Source organism: Ailuropoda melanoleuca, chromosome 14 (genome assembly GCF_002007445.2).
Source record: "Ailuropoda melanoleuca isolate Jingjing chromosome 14, ASM200744v2, whole genome shotgun sequence".
NCBI classification, from domain to species: Eukaryota; Metazoa; Chordata; class Mammalia; order Carnivora; family Ursidae; genus Ailuropoda; species Ailuropoda melanoleuca.
In genome coordinates this window covers 97784620-97812616 of record NC_048231.1, presented here as the reverse complement: position 1 = coordinate 97812616, position 27997 = coordinate 97784620, and the positions used below count along the sequence as shown (strand labels likewise).

The window sequence follows — 27997 nt, the reverse complement described above, 5'->3', positions numbered from 1 at the left end:
CATAGCATCTTGGTAATTAAGACCTGTTACAAAACAAGAATGCAAGAATGTACACAAAGTTCACCATGGCAAACATTGAAGTTATTCTCTCACACACCTTGTAACCATAGATCTGAATAAACTACACTTACCTCAACGTCATTTTTGTTGGATAAACTGTATAATGATCTCACCTCACATCCACAAACACTAAGAGAATCATAATGAGGGCTTAAATAGGAAAAGTCTCCTTTGACACTAAACTTGTAGCAGAGTTTGACTTCATACTGTGTCTCTAGAAGAATAAAAGAATTTTGAGGGGAACATAGTTCTGTATGTTGACTCTCCATAAATCCCAGGATACTCGCTACTATCATAAGGTGAACACTTTTTCTAGACACCACAATTCTGCTTCTGAATTTCCAAAATTTTAATAATTAATTACTGAAATACACCTTGTAGAGTTTATGAGGAAGCCAATGTTTTTCAGCTTACTGTTGGTAAAAACAGATGACAAAGCTATATTTATTTGTCTAAGGTATTGCCGTAAGAGGAAACAGCACTTCTGCTAATAAGACTGTGGCCAATATAATACACTTTTTAATCCATCTTCTACTAGTGTGTATCCCTTCCAAATATTTGTATACACACACACATACACACACACACACACACACACACACACACACACACATTGAATGACCTAGTTTCATTAACACTTTATATAAAGTGTTGATAACTAGTAGTTGGGGAAATTATTTAAAATTATGACATTTAAGTAATAAAAATACATCATGGAATATAACTCTTCAGGAGATAAATCTACAAAATATATTAGGGAATAGTTTTCTCCAATATGGATGTGAAAAAAAAAACATCTATCCATATTCCACATGTGCTATTCACCACACCTGTGTATGTAGATATGTTCGTGCCGTTCCCCTTTTATGTTTATATATAAGCGATACTTGCTGGCTAAAAGCTAAATACCACTTGCCTACGCTAATAATGATTAACAAACTTAGAGATTGATTCCCTGGTTTTCTTGAAACAAAGGAGTTTATCTTTTATTTAAACTACATTTTCCTTTAAAATTCCCTTTTATCCTTTTTTTTCTAAATTCCCTTTTAAAAAGAATATATTTGCTATTATTATTGAAACTGTTTTGATTTGTTGGAAAACACATTTTTATTTATTGGAATTTATTGGAAACTCAATTCAAATTTTCTTTAATGGAGAAGAAAATTCATGGACACAAATAACTGAAAATCCTAGGGGTTTTTATTCTTAAGTTTTTATTTTAATGCCAGTATAGTTAACATACAGTATTATATTTGTTTCAGGTGTACAATATAGTGATTCAACAATTCCATATAACACTTGGTGCTCAATACAAGTGTACTCCTTAATTCTCATCACTTATTTCACCCATCCCCTCCCCCACCACCCCTCTGGTAACCATCAGTTTGTTCTCTATAGTTAAGAGTCTGTTTCTTGGTTTATATATATATTGGTTTATATATATATATATAGGCATATATATATAAAATATTTTGTGTGTGTGTGTATATATATACCACCTCTTCTTTTTTTTTTTTTTAAAGATTTTTTATTTATTTGACAGAGATAGAGACAGCCAGCAAGAGAGGGAACACAAGCAGGGGGAGTGGGAGAGGGAGAAGCAGGCTCAAAGAGGAGGAGCCTGACGTGGGGGCTCGATCCCATAACGCCGGGATCACGCCCTGAGCCGAAGGCAGATGCTTAACCGCTGTGCCACCCAGGTGCCCCTACCACCTCTTCTTTATCCATTCATCAATCGATGGACTTTTGGGCTCCTTCCATAATTTGGCTATTGTATATAAATCAAAACTACAATGAGACATCACCTCATACCTGTCAGAATGGCTAAAATCAAAACACAAGAAACAACAAGTGTTGGTGAGGATGTGGAGAAAAAGGAACACTCACGCACTGTTGGTGGGAATGCAAACTGGTGCAGTATGGAGATTCCTCGAAAGGTTAAAAATAGAACTACCCTACGATCCAGTAATCTCACTACTGGGTATCTACCCAAAGAATATAAACACACTAATTCAAAGGGATACATGCACCCCTCTGTTTATAGCAGCATTATTTGCAATTCCCAGGGGTATCTTAATCCAGTCTATGGCTTAAGCCAGAGAGGCTCATTATGTCACCTGGTCAGGCTCCTCTCCATGCCTCAACTCCTTCTCATGCAGCTCCCAGTGAAAGTATAATGTTTTTTACAATCTTTAATTTTTAACAACAAGAAAGTGTGTCTCTTCAAGAAGTCTAAACATCATTACATTTAATTGTCTCTGGTGTGATTACCTGCCCATTCTAGCATGTGTGCCTGGAAAACTTAAATGTTTTGATTAGATAAACATGAATCACCTATCCAACCTTGACCAAAGGATGTGGCCTGAAATTTTGGGGTGGAGTTGATCCTAGAGGAAAAAACTGTATGTTAAGTAGAAGCCCAGGTGAATAGATATTAGCGTTCCCCCAAACAAAAGCCACCACTAATAAGATAAAATGATGCTGAATCTGCAAACACATTTACTTTTATGTTTTGCCTTGATAAAATAAGGATTTAAGCGTAAATTTTATATCTTCTGATCTCAGATGACCAGATCATTATCCTAATAAAAAGCCTTAGGAACTTCCTAATTAATTGTCTTTATCATCTTGGATTTATCAATATTTGGCCTACTACATTGTTACACTTTTCTTATGTATATGTAGCTCTGCATGTCTGTGTGTGTAATGGGGGGATGTTTTTTATATATTACATATATATATATATAATAGGTATATATGTAATATGTATTATATATATCTCCATATATGAATTCTATAGTGTGCATATAGCAAATAAAATGGTGGGACATAGTCTGACATAAGTGTCATCCTGTCCATATTCTACTTGAAGATGAGATTTATTTTCAGATTGTATCCCAATAAAAATAACTCTATTTCTATGGTGAGGTGAACACTGATTATAGTGTACAATGTTTGGAATAAAAAGAAATAAAGGTACAGAGCAAAATGTCGTCATTCTTAGATGAATAAGTAATCAACAAGTATTTTGCTGCAGATACTAACAGAAAACTTCCAAAATAACAATTTGGTACAGGCTTAATCATTAAAGAAACTAAGCTATATCATTAGCATACACCAAGAATAATCTGAATTGATAGATAAAGTCCCTAAAACGACATAGAAAGGTACTTTAATTTCAATGCAAAAAATTTGGACTAGACAAACAACAGGACCTAAGGATAAAGCAACAAATAAAGGTCATAACATGACAATTCCTTTAGCTACACAAAGTATAGCCACCAGATCGTTTGTGGGGAGTACTTAAAAGTCAATTTAGGAGACCCCATGACTTCTTTTTTGTGCCTTCCCCACCCTTTCCACAGCACATGGACTTCTGCTAGCACGCCTCCTCCCTTTGCTTACCAGCAGTCTTCAGATCAGTCCTGGGAGCTTCATCACCAAGCCAGGGGCCTACGAGGTAGTAGACAGGATTTTAGAGCCTCAGAACCTCAGCTTTCTTCCAAGTTCTCTCTCCCCAACAGTCATGTTTCTCCTCTACCCCACATACTTAGAAGGATCTCAGAAAAGTAGATTTCACTTGTTTTCCCCAAACTTCACTCAAAGCAAATATGCCCCTGAACTTATTCACTTGGTATGGAGTGCTCTTACACCAGGCCTCTCGGGGTGATGACTTCCTTTCTCCTTTCTGATCTCATTCTGCATCGTCATTTCCCATGAAGAAGCAATGACATAAATCTATTAATTTGCAGCATTTAACACAGTCGCCATTATAGACTTTGTTGATGATTTGATTTGACTGCAGGTTTCATGAGGACAGCTGTTACATTGTGTGTCTTGCCACCCTTATATTCCCTACCTACACTGTGCGAGTCTGAAATATAGATTGGCTATCTCAACATCTATTCCAGAGTTCTTTTAGTTTTCCCTCCTGGATTACTAAACACCTACATTTTCTTGAATCTCTTACAGCTAGAGCTCCAGATAAGCTTTAGATGCTGGAAAAGAAATGTGCTCAAGCAAGACCTGAATTTGGAGCTGATCTCAGTGGGGGAAGAGTAGCAACAAGAAATTACAGTGCTGGGGCGCCTGGGTGGCTCAGTTGTTAAGTGTCTGCCTTTGGCTCAGGGTGTGATCCCAGGGTCCTGGGATCAAGCCCTGCATTGGGCTCCCCGCCCAGTGGGAAGACTGCTTCTCCCTCTCCCACTCCCCCTGCTGGTATGCCCTCTCTAGCTGTGTCTCTCTCTGTTCAAGAAATAAATGAAATCTTAAAAAAAAAAAATTACAGATCTGGCAAGTCCGGTCATAGGGTGACTTGAATCCCCATCTTGTAGCTAAGGTAGATTGACCATGGGGACAGGGATGAAACAGTGTCATGGAACTCTGTCTCTTCCTGATACCTTCTCTGAGGAACCCATTCTCTAGTTAGGCCTATTCTGTGGCGGTCCACCAGGGGTCATTCCTGTATATCCAACAGGGAGTTTGACCCCCAAGTCCCAGTCATCAGATTCCTTGTATTATATACCTTTCTATTATTTATCTGTTTTTGGATACCTACAACCAAATTCTGAGTTCAGCAAATGTTTGTTGAATTAATCAATAAGCGAATGAAAGAATAGATGTCACCTGATTTCAAATGAATTTTTTTAACATATAATAGATGAGATACCTTACCTTTTATAAAACTATGTCTTAATATTCTTCTTCTGTCCTTTGAAAATTATATATTACAAACACATGTGAAATAAGTAATGGAATGAATAGCACCATTTGAAAATTCATATTGTCTCATCACAGAAAAAACTGAAAATGTTTTTATCTAGTTTTGAAAAAAATACTCTGATATTTCCTTTATAATCATTAAAACTAAAAACTGAAATGAATTTTATCTTAAAATGGATTACATGCTAATAAAGGAGTGGAGAGGACAAATCTAATAAAAAGAATGAAAAAGGCATTCCTCATATGGTACAAGTTAAGCTAATAAGCAGTGACTCATTCAAATATAAAGACCAGAAAACATTAAAACTCATAATTATCTGGAGAAAAGGACACATTTGGGCTTTAAAATTCTGTAAATCCAAATTTTCTTTCTTTTTTTCCTATTTGTATACAGAGCCAAAGGACATAGTTCTAATTATGAAATGTTCATTAATGTGGCTAAAAAACATTCAAGCTATGTCTGCCCAAATCGAGCCAAATAAACAGTTTCTTTGGGAGAAACTGAATTAATTCTATCTGGCTTAAGGTAGGATAATTAATTTTAACTGGCTTAAGGTAAAATTATTCTTGTAACACAGTCTCAGCCAGCTAATTATTTCTCCATATGCTACTGTTCCCCCACACCTGCTTCACCTTGGCACAGCAGACCTCTCACATTTCCCTGCTCATTCCCCATGTTGTCAAGGACATGCCACCAAAACAGCCACCAATTTGCCTCCAGCACAGAGAACCAGATTTTCAAGTATTAGTGCAGGAGGAAAATAAATTTCATTTGTGATGTTTATTTAACTATGAAGTGTATAAAACATCCTTGAAAGTAATTTGAAATTGTCATTAACAAAAGGTATTTACCATATTTACTAAAGTTACACACACACATTCTTCAATAATGCCAAATCAGAAATAACCTAAAGTCATTTACAGTTATTACAAAGGGCATTATAATCCATTTTGAAAACATCATGTGTTAACCTGTGGTTTTCCAAGTTAGTGGACATAAAAATCATCTAGATACTTTTTTGGGGGGAGATTTTGTCTAAATCTATCAACATTTTACTTTTACTTACTTTTTGGCTGTGAAAATAATTTTTTTAATTTTTATTCAAATTCCAGTTAATTAATGTACAGCATAATATTAGTTTCAGGTGTACAATAGTGATTCAACACGTCCATAAAACACCTGGTGCTCATCACCTTAGTCCCCTCCTTAATCCCCATCCTTAATCCCCATCACATATTTCACCCATCACCCCGCCCCCGCTCCCTCCTCTCTTGTAACCATCAGTTTGTTCTCTGTAGTTAAGAGTCTGTTTCTTGGTTTGCCTCTATCTTTTCTTTACCCTTTGCTCATTTGTTTTGTTTCTTAAATTCCACATATGAGTGAAATCATATGGTATTTGTCTTTCTGTGACTGATTTATTTCACTTAACATCATACTTTCTAGCTCCTTCCATAACATTGCAAATGGCAAGATTTCATTCTTTTTATGGCTGAGTAATATTCCATTGTGTATATATACCACATTTTCCTTATCCATTCATCAGTGAATGGACACCTAGCTACTTCTTAAAAAATATATACCTGCCTACTTCCCAAGTTACATGCCTATTAATTTAGAATTTTCATTTTCAGAAAGCACCCTATTTGGTACAGTAGGACCATGATCCAACTTCAGGAAACATTGCTCCAGGAGATAAGAACATCTAATCTATTTTTAAATTCCTTCTCTCTATCTTGTGAATTCTCCTGAACATACATGGAATAACACAACCTCAGAATGCTAGAAAAGGAGCTGAATGTGAAATATGAATGTGATTTGTAATTATTCTTTATTGATTCATGTTACACTAAAATAGAACCTTCACATGTGTGCATGTGCACACACACACACACACAAACATGGAACTTTGTAATGGAAAATTAAATTAAAGTTGGTTAAAAAGCAAAGAGATGATTGTTGTTAGTTACTGATATATTGATGCTTCCTGTTCTCTGTTTTCCTAGAATTTAGAGAGAATTAGAAAGCCTGCCAAATGCTGTGGGGATTTAAATACCATTAAATTAAGCAAAATAAAACGATAGGGAAACAGAAAGTGATGGGCAGTAGCAGAGAAATATGAAATGAAAAATCTCTCAATTATGTCAACAATCATATTAAATTTAACTGCATGAATTAAAAAGAAATAAATCCGGCAAGTGGAAAGAGTACACTCAGCTGTATCAGGAGCCAAAAGCTATTTTAGTGAAAATAAACTGAAATTCTAAAGAAATCTTGCATTGTCCTCATGAACCCAAATTAGTGCTTTTATTTAAACCTAGTAGCTAAATTTTGGAAAACATAATAGGATAATGGAATTTTGGTGCTGGAAGAATCTTGGCTATTTATTCCAGACTCTTTTCTTAAAAATGAGAAAACTAAAGCACAAAGTACTATTTGGCCAAAATACTGAGCATGGACCAGGATAAGAATTTTATTCTTTCATACTCTAACCTCTGGTCCCATTTTCCTGTTATAGATTTGCTGAATCACACATTTAGCGGTTACCACTTTCACTGGATAATAATGCGGATGCTCTCTGGAGTCTCTTTCATAGAGCCACTTATTCCATTCATGAGGGCTCTGCTGTCAGACCTAATCACCTCCCCAAAGCACCACCTCTAAATACCATCACATTTGCAATAAGGTTTCAACATATGAACTTTGGAGGGACATACACATTCAGCAGTTCTCAATATTCCCAAAAGTCACCTACAGATTCAATGGAGTCCCTATCCAAAGCCCTACTGCATTTTTTTTTTTTTGCAGAAATGAAAAAGCTAATCTTCAAATTCATATGGAATTTCAAATGGCTCCAAATATCCAAAATGATAATGAAAAAGAAGAAAGCTTAAGGAGTCATATTTCTTGATTTCAAAATTTATTACAAAGGTACAGTAATCAAAACAGTGTGGTACTGGCATTATGCTAACCAGGTGGACCAATGGAATGGAACTGAGCCTCCAGAAATAAGCCCATACATCTATAAACTACAAGGTACCAGGACCATTGAATTGGAGAAATACAGTCTCTTCAACACATGGCAACTGGGTAGCCATATGTAAATAACAAAGTTGGATTCCTATCTTACACTACATGTGAATAAATTAACTCAAAATAGGTCAATGACTTAAATATAACAGGTTAAACTATAAAAGTCTTAGAAGAAAACATAGGGGTTAAATCTACACAACCTTGGTTTCAGCAATGGACTCTTAGAAATGAAACTTTAAAAGAACGAACAACCGAAGAAAAATAGATATACTGGAATTTATCAAAATTAAAAACTGCATACAACAGAAGACATTCCCAAGAAAGTGAAAAGACAACCTAAAGAATGGTCGAAAATGCTGGGAAATCAAATATATGATAAGGATTTAATATCCAGAATACATAAAGAACTCTTACAACTCAGCAACAGAAAAGCAAACAACCTTATGTTTAAAAAAAGGGGTAAAGAGCTTGAATAGACATTTCTCCAAAAAAGATATATAAGGCACATGGAAGGATTTTTAAATCATTAATCATGAGGGAAATGCAAATCAAATCTACCACAAGATACCACACTACACACCCACTAGGATGAGTATAATTTTAAAAAAATAAAACAAAAACCAAAAAAGAACAAGTGTTTCTGAGGATATGGAGAGCTAGGAACTCTCATACAATGTGACAGGAATATTACTGTTCAGGCACTGTGGAAAAAAAAACTCCCTGGTTCCTTCAAACATTAAATATAGAACTACCGTATGACCCTGAAATTCCACTCCTAGTTATGTACCTAAAATAACTGAAAGCAGGTATTCAAATAAATGCACGTACATGTATGTTTATAATAGCACCATTCGAAAGAGCCAAATGATGAAAACAACCCAAGTGTCCATTGGCACACAAATGGATGAACAAATTGTTGTATACCCACAGAATTAAATACTATGCAACCAAAAGGAAAATGAAGTACTGATGTACATACGAACCTTGAACACCTTATATGCAAATTAAAGAAGCCAGACACAGAAAATTGCAGGTTGTATGATCCCATTCATATGAAATATCCAGAACAGGTAAATCCATAGAGACAGAGAACAGACCTGCGGTTGCTGGAGGTTCAGGGAAGCGAGGGATGGGCAGCTGCTGTATAATGCTTACTGGGTTTCGCCTTGGGGATGATGAAAACGTTCTGGAATCAGTTAGAGGTGGTAGTTGTAGAAAGTCATGAATGTACTAAATGCCACTAAGTTATTCACTTTAAAATATTTAATTTTATGTAACGTAATTTCACTTTAAGAAAAAGGAAAAGAAGAAGAAAAACAAAATAGTAAATGTCTCAGATCTATGGGTTTTCCCCTCATCTTATGGTTTTATTTTTAATTTGGATTTTAGCTTTAGTTTTAAAGAAGTATTTTAACCACAGTGTTTCATTATTTTAAATAAGAAACTAAATATTATTTTTTATCATTGCTTTAAATCAAGCTAATATAAATCTACCGATAACAGCTATGTGAACTGCCAATCATTTTGTAATAATATAGTGGATTATTAGTAGTACACTAGACATATCAAACACAAAATGATATAATTTCATATCTGAATGTCACAATTTATATTATAAAATTTCATGAAGTTTTAAATCTACAAAATATAAGTGACCTGAAATGTCAAAATTTGCATCTTGGTTTTAATTGGCTATCGGATAAAATATCAAAGATCTGGTATACAGGAAAGACTTTGAAAAATATTATAAGCCCCCAAAAACCTTACAGACCTCATTGCCCTCTAACATAGAATAATAAGGAAGGTAAAAGATAAAGATAAATCAAAACATACAATGAAATTTAAATAATGAAAATGGAACATAAATTTATTTATTCATTTGACACATATTTAAGAAGGTGTGGCAAACACTGTAATAGGGGTTGGGATTTACTATTCATAATTTTAATTTAATAAGCTATGACGGCATTTGCTTTTTTTTTTAGAAGAACTGAAATCCCACCCAGTGATAATATATTCCTAGAAACAAAGCTTCATATATACAAAGTTTTATTTGTATGCCTATGCTCCAGTGGAGAATCACAAAACAGAAAGAAAAAATAAAACTCCTATTTTAGAGTTTATTTTTAAAAATCAATTTGTTGTATGTGTGTGTATGTGTGTGTGTGGCATGCATGTGTGTATTGAAGGGTGAGTGAGGGCAGTCATATTATATTAGAGAAAATGCCACCCTACTGTGTGGTATATTGATTTATTTCAATCCAGTGGGAACTTTCAGTAGATACCTCCTTATAACCTTCATAAACAGTACTTAAGAGTCTATCTCTGGGGGTGCCTGGGTGGCTCAGTCGTTAAGTGTCTGCCTTCGGCTCAGGGTGTGATCCCGGCATTCTGGGATCGAGCCCCACATCAGGTCTCCACTGGGAGCCTGCTTCTTCCTCTCCCACTCCCCCTGCTTGTGTTTCCTCTCTCACTGGCTGTCTCTCTGTCAAATAAATAAATAAAATCTTAAAAAAAAATAAAAAAGAGTCTATCTCTGGTAGCTTCAGAAATTCTTGGGGGAAAAGAACATTGTTCTGCTCAACCCATACAATCCCAATGACTTTTGTTAAAATGTATATAAAATCATGGATGTGTTTCTGAGTTTTATGAAGTAACTAAGTTATCAATTCATAAAGGACACCCAGGTGTAGCTTAGTGTTTTGCTACAAAGAAGACATTTTTCAAAAGGAATTATTTTCATTTTTATACACAAAATATATTCCATATATGAATGGGTTAAAAATTTCCATATATCCAAAAGTCTCTACAGTAATACAGTTTTACTAATCACTATATTAAAAATTAAAATTTCTAGTGTAGCTCAGGAAGCAAAGCTATGTAAGAAAATGTTAAAGAAAAACATGAATGACCCTATCTATAATATAAAATTATGTTATTCTATATTTAAATTATTACTATTTTATAAGAATAGATATTATTTTTATTCTTAAATTATTCAATAATTTCATGAGCAAAGAAGGTTTTGAAAAAGAAATAGTGAATGAGGAAAAGTTAACAAATCCATAGCTTTGCCTGCTAAACCTCTGAATGAAAATATTTTTGAGGGTAAAGTTACAAAACAAAATACATATAATATCATTCCTACTCAAGGAATGGACACTGTCAGAAAAGTAAATTCATTAGAAATTGACTTTGATGGCCTTTCAATTCTTAGATTAATTCATCATTTTCCCAAGACACATCAATTACCCCTCTGTCACATTAACTTTCTGAAAATGACCCATAGTATGACCTGAAGGAAGGGATTCAGTTGCCAGAATGATTTAAGAAAATAAGCCTCCAAAAAACTCCATGAGTGGCATGTTGACTAGTTCATGGGGCTTTACCCAGTAGAATACTGACCACTTTTTCCAACAACTTTTCACTTTAAGAAGTATTATTTGGAATGGAGAATACATATACTGCATATAAACAGAATTGAGGCTTTCCAAGGACAAAAACCTGTCTCACTCAATAAAGTAAATAAAGTAAATCAGCATTTATAGGATAGGAATCATATTTAGGAAAATGGTTGGGAATTACAATTCTACTTTTCTCCATTACAGCAAAATCAGGAGATACTTTGATAAATATTAGCTTATTTGTGTTTGTTCCCATTGTGGTTATTTTGTTATATCTTCTCACTATAGTGGGCACACACTTCACTTTTCCCTTCTTCGTCCCTCATTTGTCTTCTCTTCTCTTCTCCTCTCCTTTTCTCTCTGTCCTCCTAAAAGTTCCTGGAAGTGAACAAAGGGAGGAAGGGAGGTGGAAGCAAAAGCTCAGGAAGAGATTAAAATTCGTGAAGTCCTTAAAGTTTCGTTTTTTTTTTCTTCTCACCAAGCCCTGGTGAAGATGTTCTTTTCTTAATCACGTGATTTACCAGTTGTCTTGATACTTCCTTCGCTCTGTGTCTCTTGTAGGCATGGTCTCACCTCTCAAATGTTCGTACTGATTAGTAATTCTCCAATCTAGTCATTAAAAGTTCAGGTGTACTGCTGGGTTTTTTTAATTGTAAAAGATTGATGTACACGGAGCCTCAACATAGGACATAAAAACCACCACAAGATGGAGATTCGTGTCATGAGATATTTGTGTTAAGGAGAATCTTTGTCTTTAAATTTACAGTACAACTTATTTTATTTTTTTAATATTTTATTTAAGAGAGAGAGAGTGTACAGGGAGGGGTGGAGTGGGTGGGGTGTGCAGATGGAGAAGAGACTCCGCAGGCAGACCGACGCAGGGCTCCATCCCCCCGAGATCATGACCTGAGCCAAGGGTAGACCCTTAACCAACTGAGCCACCCAGGTGCCCCAATAGTGTCATTTAAAATGAAAAGATAGGGGCGCCTGGGTGGCTCAGTTGGTTAAGTATCTGCCTTCAGCTCAGGTCATAATCCCACAGTCCTGGGATCGAGCCCCGTATCGGGCTCCTTGCTCATCGGAGGGCCTGCATCTCCCTCTCCCTTTGTTTACTGCTCCCACTGCTTGTGCTCTCTCTCTATGTGTCAAATAAATAAATAAAATCTTTTAAAAAATAAAATAAAATGAAAAGATACTTTCTTTAAAAATTTATTCCCTATAATACTAAAGCCAAAAATGCAAAAATATATGCAAAATATAGCACTATATATTTCAAATATATATGTGAAATTCTTCCCCTCTTGTATAAGTAAGAATTTATAAAAAAAAAAAATCACTGAACAGTGAGAATGTTAAAGGTCAAGAAATTAACACAATTTATTGATTTGGAGATTTCTGTGAATAGCAGGCAATTTTGTGTCTGTCACAGACACTTGTTAAATGTGATTAGATATAAAGATAATGTAATAAGAGACTTTACACCTCTTTTAGAGACTGATAATTGAGTGGTTACTGTTTTGTCACATGTCAGCACCTCTTTCCAGTGTCACTGATACACAGAAATTATATTTGCATAGATTTATGGTGCTTCTATATGGTAATTAGATACCTACGTACACATGATACTCCTATATGATACTCCATGCATAATTTATATACATATAAATTAGTTTTTATTAAAATAATGTTAAAATTACAATTTGACTTCATGTTATAATAAAATCTACAGTATTCTCTGGACTTAGACATGTTTTATATGCAGCTTTTATTTGGCATTTGGGGACATTTGAATCTTGATCCCAGTGGGGATCTCTGTGGCACCAAGGATTTTGACCTGCAGCTGCTCTATGGTAAGTAATTATTTTGGTTCAAGCAGTGAGTCTGAATTCTTAATGAAGAGTGTAAGAATCATCAACACCTCTTCCTGGAGAGAATATATAGTTAAGAAATAGTTTTCTGACTGATGACCACACCCACCGTGGTCAGACCTTCCAGAATCTTCAGTTTCCAAGTTCTGTTTATTTCTAAGCTGAAGAACTACACTTGTCCCAAAGAGCTCAGGTCTGGACTCTGCCCTGTCGACAGGACATGCCAACTGACGTGTATGCCAGTTCCAAGCAGTCCCCAATCAACCCTCATATTTCATAACTGACATACTTTATAACATGGTGATGTAACTAGATAGGAATCAAAATGAAATAGAATGAATTACTTCCTCTGTATTCCCATTCTACTTTATCAGCAATCATCATGATATACTACTGATAATAATTTATGTGTTTATCTCCCTATATAGATTTTAAGCCTAGGCTGGGCAGGGATAATGTCACTAATCTTCACATCATCCAGTTTCTACAGCAGTTACTGACACAAAGTATAATATAAAGGCTTGTTCTGTTCAAGTGAGTCAAATGCAAACCAGCATTTTGATGATCAAATTCGCAAGTAGAAATCTGCACAAATCATCTCTGTAGATTTATCAGTTGTATATGTCAGAATCAAATGCACTATTATGACTGGTTTCTGAATCCATATAATGAAAATTATGATTACTGACTATAACATTTCACTTTAGATATCTGCACTGCCAAGTCACAGAACTCCAAGGCAATTTAATCTTGCATTTGCAATTAATCCCTAGAATCACAAAGAATAAGGAAAAGTGATATGGAATTCAATTTTTCTGGCCACTTAGGTTTTAGAGCTCATATGAGTATGAACTACTTATATAATTAAAAAATATGAACTTATCAAACTCACTTTTAATTCACTGTTAAAGACATTGAGTGAAATAACAGAATTGTGCATTAAGATACTAAAGGTACTCTGATGGAAGAAATAGAAACAAGATGCAAATGTTTTGCAGCATGTGGACACTAAAACACACAAATTGCAGCTGCCATTAAGAGATTATTTTTTAAATCTAAAAACTATTTATTTAAAAAAAATCCCATCTATAGCAGGAATTATGTCTATTGGCTTTAGGATAAAACAATTCCAAAAACCTGAAGTTCTCAAAGTCAGATGTTGAATTTAATTCTAGTTTTAATATTTATGCTATAGCCTATAAAAGCTATTTGCAACATGATGCATTAAATTGACTCCAAAATAATTTTTCTGAAACTAAAAAAGAACCAGAGGAGAGTAAACTTCAGCTAAATTGAAATGTTTATGCAGATACTATCACTACTGACAAATGCTTATTACATAGCTGCTCAAACTAATGGAGAAATTTATTCATTGAGAAATAAGATCAATTGCTTGAAAAATACTGAGACAAATGTATAAAAGGAAACAAAAAACAAAGGCCCATCCCTTTACTTTTTTTTTCCTTTTGGAAAAGCTTGAAACTGTCAGATTTGTCCTATTCTAACATTGTCATACAAAATTTGTTACACTCTGTATTCATATTCATGAACAATGTTATTCTACCTTACAATGAGAAAGAGAGCAAGAGACCAGATGTTAAATAGCACAAAAGGAAATATTCAGGTTTGGAGGTGGGTAAAAGGGAAGGCAGCATCTACCAAGCTTCAGGGAGGCACGTACAGTGAGTGAGAACATTGCTTCCAAGGAGCACCCATACCTTCTTTTGTCCCTGTGGTTCGATCTGCGATGTCTTGAAATCAGGGCCTTGAGAGTTTGCACTGAATCTATTTTTCCCATCCAGGAGCTCTTCCATTTCTTTCACCTGGGCCTTTAGCCTTCTATTTTCTTTTTCCAGTCCTTGTTTTTCTGTTTCAAGTATTTCCCTCTTGTCCCACTCTGAGATATTTTCAGCCTGCAATCTTTCTAGCTAAACACAGGAAACACAAAGAGGCAACATGTAGCACTTGTAATTGCCAAAGGGCAAGGCACCCAGCAAAAAAGCCCCCACTAAGAAAGGTTCACAGATAATGTGCATTTTTATAATTTTAAAAAAGAAAACCATATTTGTCTGGAAAGTTGCAAACAACACAAAGGTCCTAAAACCAGGCCATGCCCTAGTTAAATATAGCTTTCCTCTTCGTTCATGAGACTATGTCTATAACCATACAGACCATATTTGTCAAGTAAATATGTCAAGTGAAAAACAGTAGTATTCTGCCAACAATTGGCACTTAGATCATGAACATTTTATCGATTGAGAAGGCACAAAATAATTTCCTTGGCAATTCTGGTTGCATGGATATAGCTCATGTATTCATTCACTCATTTACTTATTTACTTACTATACCTTTCAAGTTCCACATATTATGCTGGTCACTGAGAACAACGACAAGTGAATGTAACAGAATATTATAAATTCCATAATTAGAGTACTATAAAACACAGTCAAACACACAGAGAGAGTGGTTAATTGGATTTCCAGGGAATAGAGGCTGGCCACCATGGCCAGGGGGCCAAATCTCACCCACCTATTTTAGTATATTCCATAATAAAGGTTTTCTTTTTTTAATAGTTGAAAAAATTTTATAAAAGAATACTATTTCAGACACATTAATGTTATATAAAATTCAAATTTCAGTGTCACAAACACAGTTGTATCGGAATGCAGCCACATTCATTGGTTTACATCTTGCTTATGATTGTTTTCACACTAACAATGGCAGAATTGAGCTGCTGGGACAGAAACTGTACAGCCAGCAAAGCCTCAATTATTTACTATCCAGCCCCTTACAGAAAGTTTGCTCACCTCTGCTTTCATCCCATGGTTCCCAATCAAGGCTGCAAATGAGATTCTCTTGAAGAGATGTTTATAATTACCAGTGACCAGAACCCACCTCTAGAAGTTTTGATTTGATGGATTTAGGGTAATTTTAATGTCTTCTTTGGTCAGTCAGTTTTTGTTATTTTAACATTTTTATATTTAGATTTTAAAGAGGCAATATCAAATGTGTTTATCTTATGCAGTTTTATTATGTTTAAATGGTTGCTCATTATTATAGTGAGGTTGAATTACGTTTGCTTGTCATGATCTTTTTTTTCTTGTTCTGGGTATCATTAAGTAGAAATGATTAGTAGCTCTTTCAGCTCTAAATTCTAATCATGAGCTCTGAATTCTAATCTTGATTTCACCATTGATTCTGTGGATAAGTTCAGTCTGGTAACTTCATCGCCCTAATATATGCAATTTATTCCCCAATGTGACAGGGTTTGTGAAAAGTAAAATTAATTAAATTGAGAGGAAAACTCTTTGAATAGCACTATTCTACCTAGGGAAGAAACACTGGTAATATAATTTAGTTAAAACAATTATATAGGTATTTCCCCCATATATTTGGGCATATGTATATCCAAATGTCAAAGTAGTTTTATAGCATAAATTTGTATGGTGAAGCCATTCTTTGCAGTAGAAAAACAACTGGAACCTAGTCCTGATTCTGTCACTTTCTCATTGGCTGACTCCGAAACATCTCTTCTTTCTGTTCCTGTTTTTAAATAAAATTAAGATGAGAACACCAGACACACCAAATATGCGGAATTATAAGGACTAATGAAATCAGTTATTCAAAATGCCTTGCAAATTATGTAACATGATTAAAATAGGAGACATTTTGAAACTGTAAAGGATAAAAATTGAAATTATTTATTTTTATATTGTTAGTTTCAAATGGCTTGATTGCAAAGTATTGATTAGCATTAGACTATCATAAAGTAATTTTCATGAGATTTTAAATTATAAAAGAGAAATCAACTTAATCAAAATCAACTTTAAAAATGTTAAACTTTAAAAAAAAGAAAAATGTTAGCCTTCAAAATATCTTTTGAAGTGGATTTTAGTTAAAAAATTTCTAAAATCTGCTTTTGCATAGACATAAAATTTCACCATTATTGTAGAAAATATTCTGTTCCCAAATCTAAGAGAGGCTCTGGCTTCTAAAAAACAGGAAACAAAAATTATATTCTTGGGACAAGTCCTTATTTATCAATTAAATGTAATAAACTAAGGGATCCAATTTTATTTTATTTTATTTTTGAAGATTTATTTGCAAGAGAGAGAGATTGTGCATGCAAGTGGGGGAGGAGGGACAGAGGGAGAGAGAGAGCATCTCTGCTGATCTCAGGAGTCTGATACCAGCTCCTTCCCAGGACCATGAGAGATCATGACCTGAGCTGAAATCAAGTCGGACACTCAACTGAATGAGCCACCCATGCACCCCAGGGATCAAGTTTTAAATGATGTGGTTTAACATGTGGGGTTTCTATTTGGGGATACAAGGTGAAAATAGTATTTCAAAATCCAATTACCAACATGTCATTTTTTTAATTATTAAGATTAATGCTTAAACTTTTTGACTATCATCACATCACTTACCAGATTGAAAATAATAAAGCTATAACAAAAAGTCATTAACTTGGTGATGAAAAATTAATTTTAGGAAAATATATGTGTTTCTGGCCAAGGACAAATATGTTATGTCAAGGCTTTGTGAAATTGTAGGCATTTAAAAGAAATTACCGAAGTCAACTTTATACCTGATAACAGATTACAGGTAGAACTCAGGTTTTATATAAGTAACAGATGGTTTGAATGAATAAACTCCAAATCCTTAAAAAAAAATAAAGGAATGATTTTATCAGTTGTAACAACAAATCTTAAATAATGATGTCTGATTTTTTGCAGGTTATTGACACAGCAATTATTTCATAAATTTATGTATACAACACACAGTAAAAAAGTAAAGGTTCTATAGAAATTGGAACATCATAAATACTATAAACAGTTTTGCTTTCATTTTACAAAATTTTTTCTTATCAGATTATTCTTTTCTAACAATCATATGAAAACCTATTACATTAAAAGCCATTCAACTGAGAGGTGCTTGGGTGGCTCAGTCAGTTAATCCTCAGACTTTTGATTTCGGTTCAGGTCATGATCTCAGGGTTGTGAGATCGAGCCGCCTTGGGCTTCACACTCAGTGGGGAGTCTGCTCCATATGCTCTCTCCCTCTGTCCTTCCCCCGGCTTGTGCTGTCTCTCTCTCTCTCTCTCTTTCCAAAATAAATAAATCTTAAAAGGCATTCAACTGAATGCAAGTTAAAAAGTAAAAATCAGGTACTATTTTAAGCTTTCAGAATTTATTGTAAGGAATTCTAATAATTATATCAAATTGAAATGGAAGTCTATTGATTTGCTTTTAGTGATCAAGAGAAAATCCTAAAATATTTTCATTCTAAATCTAATAGTGGGTATGAATTTTAACTAATTTTAACTAATAGTGGGTATGATTGTTAACTAATAGTGGGTATGATTGTTAAATAAATTTCAGGTAATATGGGAACTACTGAAAAAGTGTTTTCTAGAATTTTTAATGTAAAAATATATTCTCCTAAGAGTAATTGGTAAAATATTTGTTGATTTAATGATTTCCAAAGTTATGCATATTAAACATTGAGAATAGGGGCGCCTGGGTGGCTCAGTCAGTTAAGCGTCTGCCTTTGGCTCAGGTCATGATCCCAGCGTTCTATGATCAAGCCCTGCATCAGGCTCCACCTGCTCTTTGGGGAGCCTGCTTCTCGTTCTCCCTCTGCTTGCTACTCCCCCTGCTTGTATTCTTTCTGTCTCTCCCTCTGTCAAATAAATAAGTAAAATATTGAAAAAAATAAACATTGAGAAAAATATGTAAACACCCAAACAACTATTCAGGTGTTTAACAAATATTATTTAGTATCTCTTACATAAGACACAACAAATGTTCTATTGACAAAATATAAATAAATAAATAGGTATACATCGAGCAGAGACTCATGAGGGATGAAACCCCCTGAATGCTATAAGAAAGGCCTGCAATAAATTAGGCAATCAGAGGTCATTTGAAGAAATAATATGTAAGCTGAAATCTGAAGTTTAAGAAGTCAAAGAGGCAGAATCAAGGCAAGAATGTTCCAGTAAAGGAAGCAGGAAATAGGGTTGAACATTATAAGAGCCAAGAGTTCTATCATGAAAGATTAGGTGTGGGTTAGAGTATGATACGAAACCTAGACAAGCAGGGAGTGGTTTTTGAAAGTAAGTGTGAACATAAGAATCATCTGAGTTGCTCGTGGAAAATGTAATACTGTGATTATTCTTAAAGTTAGAATTATGGGGTCATTTCTAAACATCTTCATCTATTCACTTGATGTTATTGTTGCTTAATACTATTGAAGGACATCAAAGATTCTAATCAATACAATAACCAGAATGTAAGTTTATGAATCTAGAGCCATACCATTTTGTTCATCAGCCTGGACCTGACACATGCTATGTAAGTGATCAGTAAGTACTGATGGAGGAAGGAGAAAGTACACAATTGTAGTTTCTAGGAAACAGCCTTCCCAGATTTCAATTACAACAATGAGACACAAAGCAAAATTAAGAAAGCATTCTAGAAGAGCCAGTTACTTAGCTTACCGTACCCAACACCAGTAGGATTTCTCAGACTGACTCTTAACTCATAGCTCTTGGCATAGCTCCACTGCATTTCATGGAACGTGAATGCAGTGATACAGATAGAAGACTTCCAGTCAAATGACCTACAGCTGAGTCCCAATTCTCTTTATCTTGAAAGACTCCATTTTTTGCTTGTAAAATATAGAAAATATTCCCTGCAGCCTAGACTTATGAGGCAGAAATTATATTATTTAGGGGAAATATTTATTCCAAATTCAAGTATTTCATGCAATAAATTTGTTTCCTAAGGGAAAAAACAAGGATGCCTGGGTGGCTCAGTCACTTGAGCGTCAGCCTTCTGGGATTGGGCCCCACATCAGGCTTCCTGCTGAATGGGGAGTCTGTTTCTCTCTCCCTCCCATTGCTCGTTCTCTCTCTCTCTCTCAAAAAAAAAATAAAAGAAAAATCTTTTAAAAAATTTTTAAAAATAAGGAAAAAAATATCAACAGTCATATCAGATGACAGATGAAAGTAGTATATTAATTTTTTTTATATTTTATCTGGATGACAATCATTTTGTAAATGGATGTTGTCAACTGAGAAAACCCTCAACAGAATGTATTATGTGGCATTCTGCAGGATAGTGAGGAGTCACCTAAAACCACGTGGATATTCCAATAATATATTTGCAAATATTCAGAATTTTCATTTCAGACAGGTCAGCCATAAAATCACATTACAAACTGTGATTTTGGAAGTAAGAGGTAAAAGGCAGGAAGCTTGCTATTTCCTAGCAATATGAGATTATTGCTCTTTTACTGAGGGTAATATATTTTCTGGTAAAGAGCTATATAGGTTATTTCTTATCCTTCCAATAATCCTGTAAATTTGTACTTCCTGCCATGAGGAAACTGGGGTCCTTAAGAGTAGAAGTAATTCTCAAGGTACGCAAAGAATTCAAGCTATGGTTCACCTAAAGTTCCTCGCTGATTCCAATCCTGAGCTCATTATATCCATACCATGCTAACAGCTGCTAACATAAGTATATCCCTTTGCAATAGCACCCACCGTATTTCGAATCCATAGTAGTACATTATAGCAAAAGTATGTTTTCTTTTGTTGTATTTTGGGGGTTTGAGCCTTGTTTCATCTTTCTCTACCAGAAGATTAATTCAAAAGAAAAGCAGTTCTGCAGACTCACATTAAAAAAACCTAATGCAGTATGCATATTACTGATGTCATCCCACCCCGGGTCTTTTAACATTCTTTCTCTAAGTCTTAAAATCATAAATAAGAATTGGACAAACTCTCTCCTAAATTAAAATCTACTTCCCACCTGTCCACAGTTAAATACAGCTCAGTGATAGCTCACATCCTCTTTTACCAAAAGTCAAGAGCACAATAAATGGTTTTAGTAATGTGCAATATCACATGTATTTTAGTTACTTTAATTTCATCTTAAATCTTTGGAGAATTTCTAAAAGTGAAGAGCCCCAGAACTTATTTGAAATAAAATGCGTGGGGTGCCTGGGTGGCACAGTGGTTAAGCGTCTGCCTTCGGCTCAGGGCGTGATCCTGGCGTTATGGGATCGAGCCCCACATCAGGCTCCTCCGCTATGAGCCTGCTTCTTCCTCTCCCACTCCCCCTGCTTGTGTTCCTTCTCTCTCTGGCTGTCTCTTTCTCTGTCAATTAAATAAAATCTTAAAAAAAAAAAAAAAAAGAAATAAAATGCGTGACAAAGTTAAATTAAAGAAGAGGGAACCACATGCAAAAGAAATAATATAGATACAGACACCATACCCTTAAAAAAATTAACTCAAAATGTATCACAAACCAGATGTAAAACACAAAACTCCAAAACTTCACAGAAAACATATAGCACAGGAGAAAATTTAGATGACCATGGATTTGGCGATGGCTTTTTAGACACATAGCCAAAGGCATGATTCATGAAAGAAATAATTAATAAACTAGACCATTAAAATTAAAAACTTCTGCTCTGTGAAAAACAATGTCACGAGAATGGGAAGATAAGCCAAAGACTGAAAGAAACTATTTGGAAAAAACATATCTGATAAAGGACTGTTATCCAAAATACACAAAGAATTCTTTAAATTCAACAGTAGAAAACAACCCATTTGATAACGGGCCCAAGATCTACAGATAACAGAGATCTTACCAAGAAGATATACAGATGTGAAATAATATAGGAAAAGATGCTTCACATCATACACATCACATCAGGAAAATGCAAATTAAAACAATGGGATAACAGTACACACTATCAGAATGGTGAAAATCCAGAACACTGACAACACCAAACGTTGGTGAGATTGTGGAGCCATAGGAACTGTCCTGCATTGCTGGTAGGAATGCAAAAGAATATGGCCACTTTGAAAGACGGTTTGGTGGTTTCTTACAAAACTAAACATATTCTTATCTTACTATCTAGCGATCATGCTCCTTGGTATTTGCCCAAAGGAGTTGAAAACTACATCCACACAGAAAACTGTACAAAAAATTTAAAAAATAACAAAATAAAAATAAAAAAAAAACCCCAAACCCACACTAGGATGTTTATTTCAGCTTTATGCATAATTGACAAAACTTGAAGCAACCAAGGTGCCCTTCCGTAGGAGAAGGGATAAATTGAAGGATGGCCAGACAATGGAATATAATGAAGCCCAAAAAAAGAAACGAGTTATCAAAACATAAAAAGACATGAAGGAATCTCAAATGTATATTACTACAAAGCCAATCTGAAAAGGCTTCATACTGTAGGATTCCAACTATACGGCATTCTGGAAAAAGAAAAATTATAGAGGCATTGAAAAATATTAGTGTTTCTTAGAAGTTGAAGGGGGTAAAAGGAGAGGCTGAAGAAAGGGAAGAATAAACAGATGGAGCACAGAGGATTTTTAGGGCAGTGAAAATATTGTATATGATACCACAATGATGGATACATTATATATTTGTCCAAACCTATATAGTATATAACCCAATACTGAACCTTAATGTAAACTATGGACTTTGGGTGATAATGGTGGGTCAGTGTAGTTCATCAGTCATTACAGTGCGCCTCTCTGTGAGAGATTTGATAATGGGGGAGGCTGCACATATGTGGGGTAGGAGGTATAAATCTCTTTTATTTTACCCTCAATTTTGTGGTGACTCTAAAACTTCTTCAGAAAATAAAGCCTAATAAAAATGTTTTTTTTAACAAGAGATCTTTTCATATTTTGAATATTCATCCTTTATCAGATATGTATTTTGCAAATATGTCTTACTAATCTTTGGCTTGTGTTTTAAATATCTTAATAGTGTCTTTATAGCAAAAGTTATAAATTTTAATAAAGTACAAATTAACATTTTTTTTGTTAATTTTTTGTTAAAAAAAAAGAGGCTAGCTAGAGAAAAAGGAACCTTCATGTACTATTGGTGGGAATGCAAACAGGTGAAGACACTGCAGAAAACAGTAAGGAGACTCCTCAAGAAATTAAAAATAGAATTACCATATCACCCAGTAATTCCACTACTGGGTATTTACCCAAAGGAAATGAAAGCACTAATTTGAAAAGATATATGCATCCTTATGTTTACTGGAGCATTATTTACAATAGTCAGGATATAAAAGCAACCCAAGTGTCCATCAATGGATGAATGAATAAAGAAGATGTGATATATATATCTATATAGATGTAGATATACAGATTTATACACACACACACACACACACACACACACACACACACATAAGTATATAATGGAATATTACTCAGGCAGAAAAATGAATGAGATCTCGACCTTTGTTAGATCTCATTGGATGAGATCTACATGGATGGAGCTAGAGGGTATCATGCTAAGTAAAATAAGTCAGCCAAAGAAAGACAAATACCATATGATTTCACTCATATGTGGAATTTAAGAAACAGAACAAATGAAATAACAAAGGAAAAAGAGACCAAAAAACCCTCCAAAAACAAAAACAGATTCTTAAATACAGAGAACAAACTGGTGGTTGCCAGGGGGGAGGTTGGTGGGAGGATGGGTGAAACAGATAAAGGGGATTAAGAGAACACTTACTGTAATGAGCACTGAGTAATGTATAGAACTGTTGAATCATTATATTATACACCTGACACTAATAAAGCAATATATGTTAATTATACTTCAATAAAAAAGGAGGCAAAAATATATATCTCTGATTGAACATGAATCAAAAGCAATGCAAGCAAATTACAAAAGAACACTACATCTATGTATAAATAAGCCAATATATATTAGAATGACAAGAAAAATACATTTATAAAGACTTTACTTATACTCTGGCAGAGAAAACTTATAGATTTCACAAGTAAAAATCTAAATGGGTATTTTGGATCCAGAATTTCACACACAAATATTTTCTCCATTTCAATGTAGAATCATTGAAAAATGATGTAGATATGTAATAATCATCCATGAATATCCTAGCAACTGTTAAGATTTAAAAATGTGAACAGACAACACTGTTGTTATGTTAAACATAGAAAACTGTTTTATGAGAATGTCCTAGAGAGCCAAAGAAAAGCCATAACTGAAAAACAAAACAGTGAAAAGATGCTTTTCTGCACCTCTCCTGCCAAGTTTTAATATGCTGCAGTGGATTTCTTATAAACTTGATCAGGCATGAACTTTACAGAAGCAATACTTCCTAAACTTGAGAAGTGAAACAGAATGGAGGGTTTAAGATGTGGATCTTGTTCCGATAAGGATAGGGACCAGAGGTTTATATAAGGTGTCTAATGGGACTTAATTTTGCCATGGGTTAACTACATCCTCACATGTACTCTATTACAAGAAAAGTTATGTCAACACACAATCCTTAGCAAGATCTGCATTAGGAAAATAAATACATTATAAGAAAGATAAAATTAAGCAAGCTATGAAAGGTAGACCTTCTTTATTTTCAAAATCTCTCCTAAAAGTAAATTTAGACAAACAGGGGCACCTCAGTGGCTCAGTTGTTTAAGCATCCAACTCTTGGGTTTCGGCTCAGGTCATGACCTCTGGGTCCTGAGACTGAACTCTCCTTCGGATGCTGAGCATGGAGACTGCTTGAGATTTTCTCTATCCCCCCTGCCCCTCCATCCCTGCTCCTGCTCTCTCTTAAAAAAAAAAAAATTGCCACAAGATCTTCTCAGAGATTTTGATAGTTCTCAGTTATCATTTTACCTAGAAGGTATATTGACGAATTGCATATACTCTGATAGTTCACATAAATTAGAAAGTTAACTTTAATTATTAACACTGAGCTGTGACGGAGAAAAAAAGTGTATATATAATTTACAGGAGAAAATAGTAGAAAAGGACAACGATGTAAAAATGAAATAGTGTCATGGATTTATGAGCATCTCCTAAATCACCACTTTACATCAAGAATGACTTGGTATGACATGTTCATGTCTTAAATATGCTTGCTGCTTTTTAATATCTGATTTTGGGGGAAATTTGACACAAGAGATACATTGGTAAATTCTTTAAAAAAAATACTGAAGAATAAAAATTAGTTTGTCTTATTGATCAAGTCAGAATTACACCATCTTTTCTTCACATTAAAGTTAGAGTGTTCATTTAAAAGATTAATATTATAATGAGGCAAATTAATTTCTTCCATTCATCTTCAGTCCGAAGCCAGCACATTTTACTGACTCCTCTATCCATTACTGGCATGCAGTGACAAATCTGTTGATAGATCAACTGTCCATATGTGTGTGGCTCTGATTCTGGTCTCTCTTACTCTATTTCTTTGGTCTACAATCATTGCACAAATACTGCTCTATTTATTATCCATTATATACAAATATTATGTATATAAATATAAGTTTTTGTTGGTGTATACATATTTAATTGATTTTATACCTAGCAGTATCTCTAAACTCTTGTGATTTATGTTTTGTAGACTACTTTGTATTTTCTAAATAGATAATTATATCATCTGTGATACTTAATTACAATTTTGTATCTTTCCAATTCTTATAATTTATTTTTCTTCTTTTGTTGAACTGTCTGGCATCTGGAGTAGAATCTTAAATTAAGAAAGTGATAGCAGGGGTACGCCTGGGTGGCTCAGTGGGGTTAAGCGTCCGACTCTTGATTTTGGCTCAGGTCATGATCTCAGGGTCGTGAGATTGAGCCCTGCATTGGCTCCACAGTGGCATGGAGCCTGCCTAAGATTCTTTCTCTCTCCCAATCCCTCTGACCCTCCCCACCTCAGGACCCCAGAGTGCTCATGCTCCCTCGTTGTCTCCCTAAAAAAAAATAAAAGCTGTACTCCATCATTAAATAAAATATTTGCTCTAAAATTTTGCTACTCCATCAAGTGGTAAAAGTCCACTTTGATTCCTACTGTGCTAAAATGTTTTTCCGTAAAATCATGAAATACATTGTAGTAACTGTTTTTATGTGAACTTTGAGATAACCACATAATTTTTTCTTTCAGTATGTTTAATGTGCTGATTTATATAACAGATGATCTAATGGTATAACATACCTTCCATTCCTGTGACAAATCAATTGTTTTTATTCACTATGAGATTAAGACTACTTCTATTTGGTTAATATTTTTGCCACTATATTCATGTGTGAGAATGTCTGTTATTTTCCTTTCTTATATTATCCTTGTCTAGATGCAACATTAGCATTAAACTAACACAGTGGAAAAAGTTGGAAAGTTTTCCCTCTACTTTTCCTCTGGATTATGTTCTATAAAATTGGAATTATTTACTTTGAATGGTAGAACGTAACCATAAGGCAGTTTGATGCTAGAGTTTTAATGTAGGAAGAGTTTTAATTTATTAATTTTTAATTAAGTTTATATAATGTTATAAATCCATTTAGGCTTTCTATTTCTACAAGAGTCATACTGGGTAAAGCTGTATTTCTCTGGTCAATAATTTATTTCTTGTATGATTTTATTTTTATTACCATCATGCCTTCATAGTGTTTCCCTATCTTTGTGTATCTTTGCTCTAAAGCTGTGTCCCTTTTCAATTACTAGCTTTTTCTAATTATAGCTCTTGATTAATTTTCCTTACATTTCATTTTAGTTTCTCTTTCTTTCTTTCTTTTTTTTTTTTTTGAAGAACCAACTTCTGGCTTTGTTGACTATCTCTATTATGCTTTTTAAATATATTATTAATTGTTAATACCATTTTTCCTTCTTTCTACACCCATTGTTATTTTTTCTGATAGAAATCAGAGCGTTGATTTTTTGGTCATTGTTACTCTGTTACTCTAGGTACTCCAAGAAGCAGCTGTACAATGGGATTTAAAAAGCAATGACTTTATCAGGAAGAATGAGTATGAGAGAAAATGAAGGGGAGTCAGGAGAGGCAGGGGCAGCATTACTGCAATCAGGGCTGACTCAGATTTGCGGGGGTAGAGAGGGAAGGAGAGAAGATTGGATGATATCATCTTAGATGTCAGTGTGGTCCAAGGACAGTTAGGTGAGGCCACGGAGGAGCTCTTAGTCAAAGTCACTAGTGAGGAGGTCACATCTCCGAAACAAGGAGGCTGCCCTCTGTTGGGAGTAGCCTGTGGGAAGCGTGATCTTACCACCTGGATCTCAGAGTAAGCAGCTGGAGTTCTAGGTTAATTACACTCCCTGTAATTGAGATCTGAGAGTCACCATCCCATGGTAGTTATAACTGTTTCCTAATATAGTCACTGATGTTATAAATATCCCTGAATTTTGCAGCATCCCTCAAGATTTCAGTGCTTTTATCTTTAGTCTTATATTCCATTAAATATCTTTCTTTGGCCTATGAGATGCCTATTTTCTAATATCCAAATAAACAAGTTTCTTAAAGTTATTTTCTGTAATCAATGCTACAATAAATGACCACCCATGGTCAAACAATAGTGTCTTTCGGGAATCACACAGTTTAGAACATGACCACAGACTAAATCTCTATCTCTCCACATAGCCTCCAAAAATCAACAATGAGAAAAAATAAAATCAGTCATTCTGCAAATATAATTAAGAGACTTAGTTTAATAGAAACCTTGATTCACATGTAAGAGTTAAAATATATATCCAAGAGCAACAGAGTCCCCTCTGGAGCAATGCAGGAGCAGAGTCAGAGAATTATGCATAAGAGGGAACATGGGATAGGGTGGAATCCCTTTAGGGGAAGTCACATCACCCTCCACAGGGAGATCCTGAGAGCAAATCTCAGACCTGGAGGACCAGAATACTAGCTACTGTAAAAAATGTAAGAAAGGAGCTTAAGGTATAAGAGATAATAGCTTTCTGTTCTGAGGTAGGACCACTTATGGGAGAAAGTGGGGGTGTCATTTGGCTATTTCCAGGTAATGAAAAATTGAAAAGCAAGAAGTTTTTATTAAGGCCCCTATACAAGAATCAGAATACAGATTAATCTGCAT

The 27997-nt window shown here is 34.6% G+C and overlaps 1 protein-coding gene across 3 annotated transcripts in view; it reads right to left on the bottom strand.

Moving 5' to 3' along the window:
* Nucleotides 1-2063: 2063 nt before the first annotated feature.
* CCDC102B (coiled-coil domain containing 102B) overlaps nt 2064-27997 on the bottom strand; it is a 180973-nt gene continuing 155039 nt past the window's right edge. Inside the window, exons 6-7 of one of the 3 annotated variants that reach the window (XM_034643302.1) lie at nt 14804-15013; nt 2064-3513 (exon numbers count right to left, since the gene is read on the bottom strand). In XM_034643302.1, the coding sequence (XP_034499193.1) occupies nt 3475-3513; nt 14804-15013 (249 nt within the window). In that variant the 3' untranslated portion in view covers nt 2064-3474. Of the gene's footprint in view, nt 3514-8177; nt 9000-11070; nt 11586-14803; nt 15014-27997 lie in introns of those variants that run through there. The other 2 variants (XM_034643301.1, XM_034643300.1) reach the window with 2 other exon arrangements.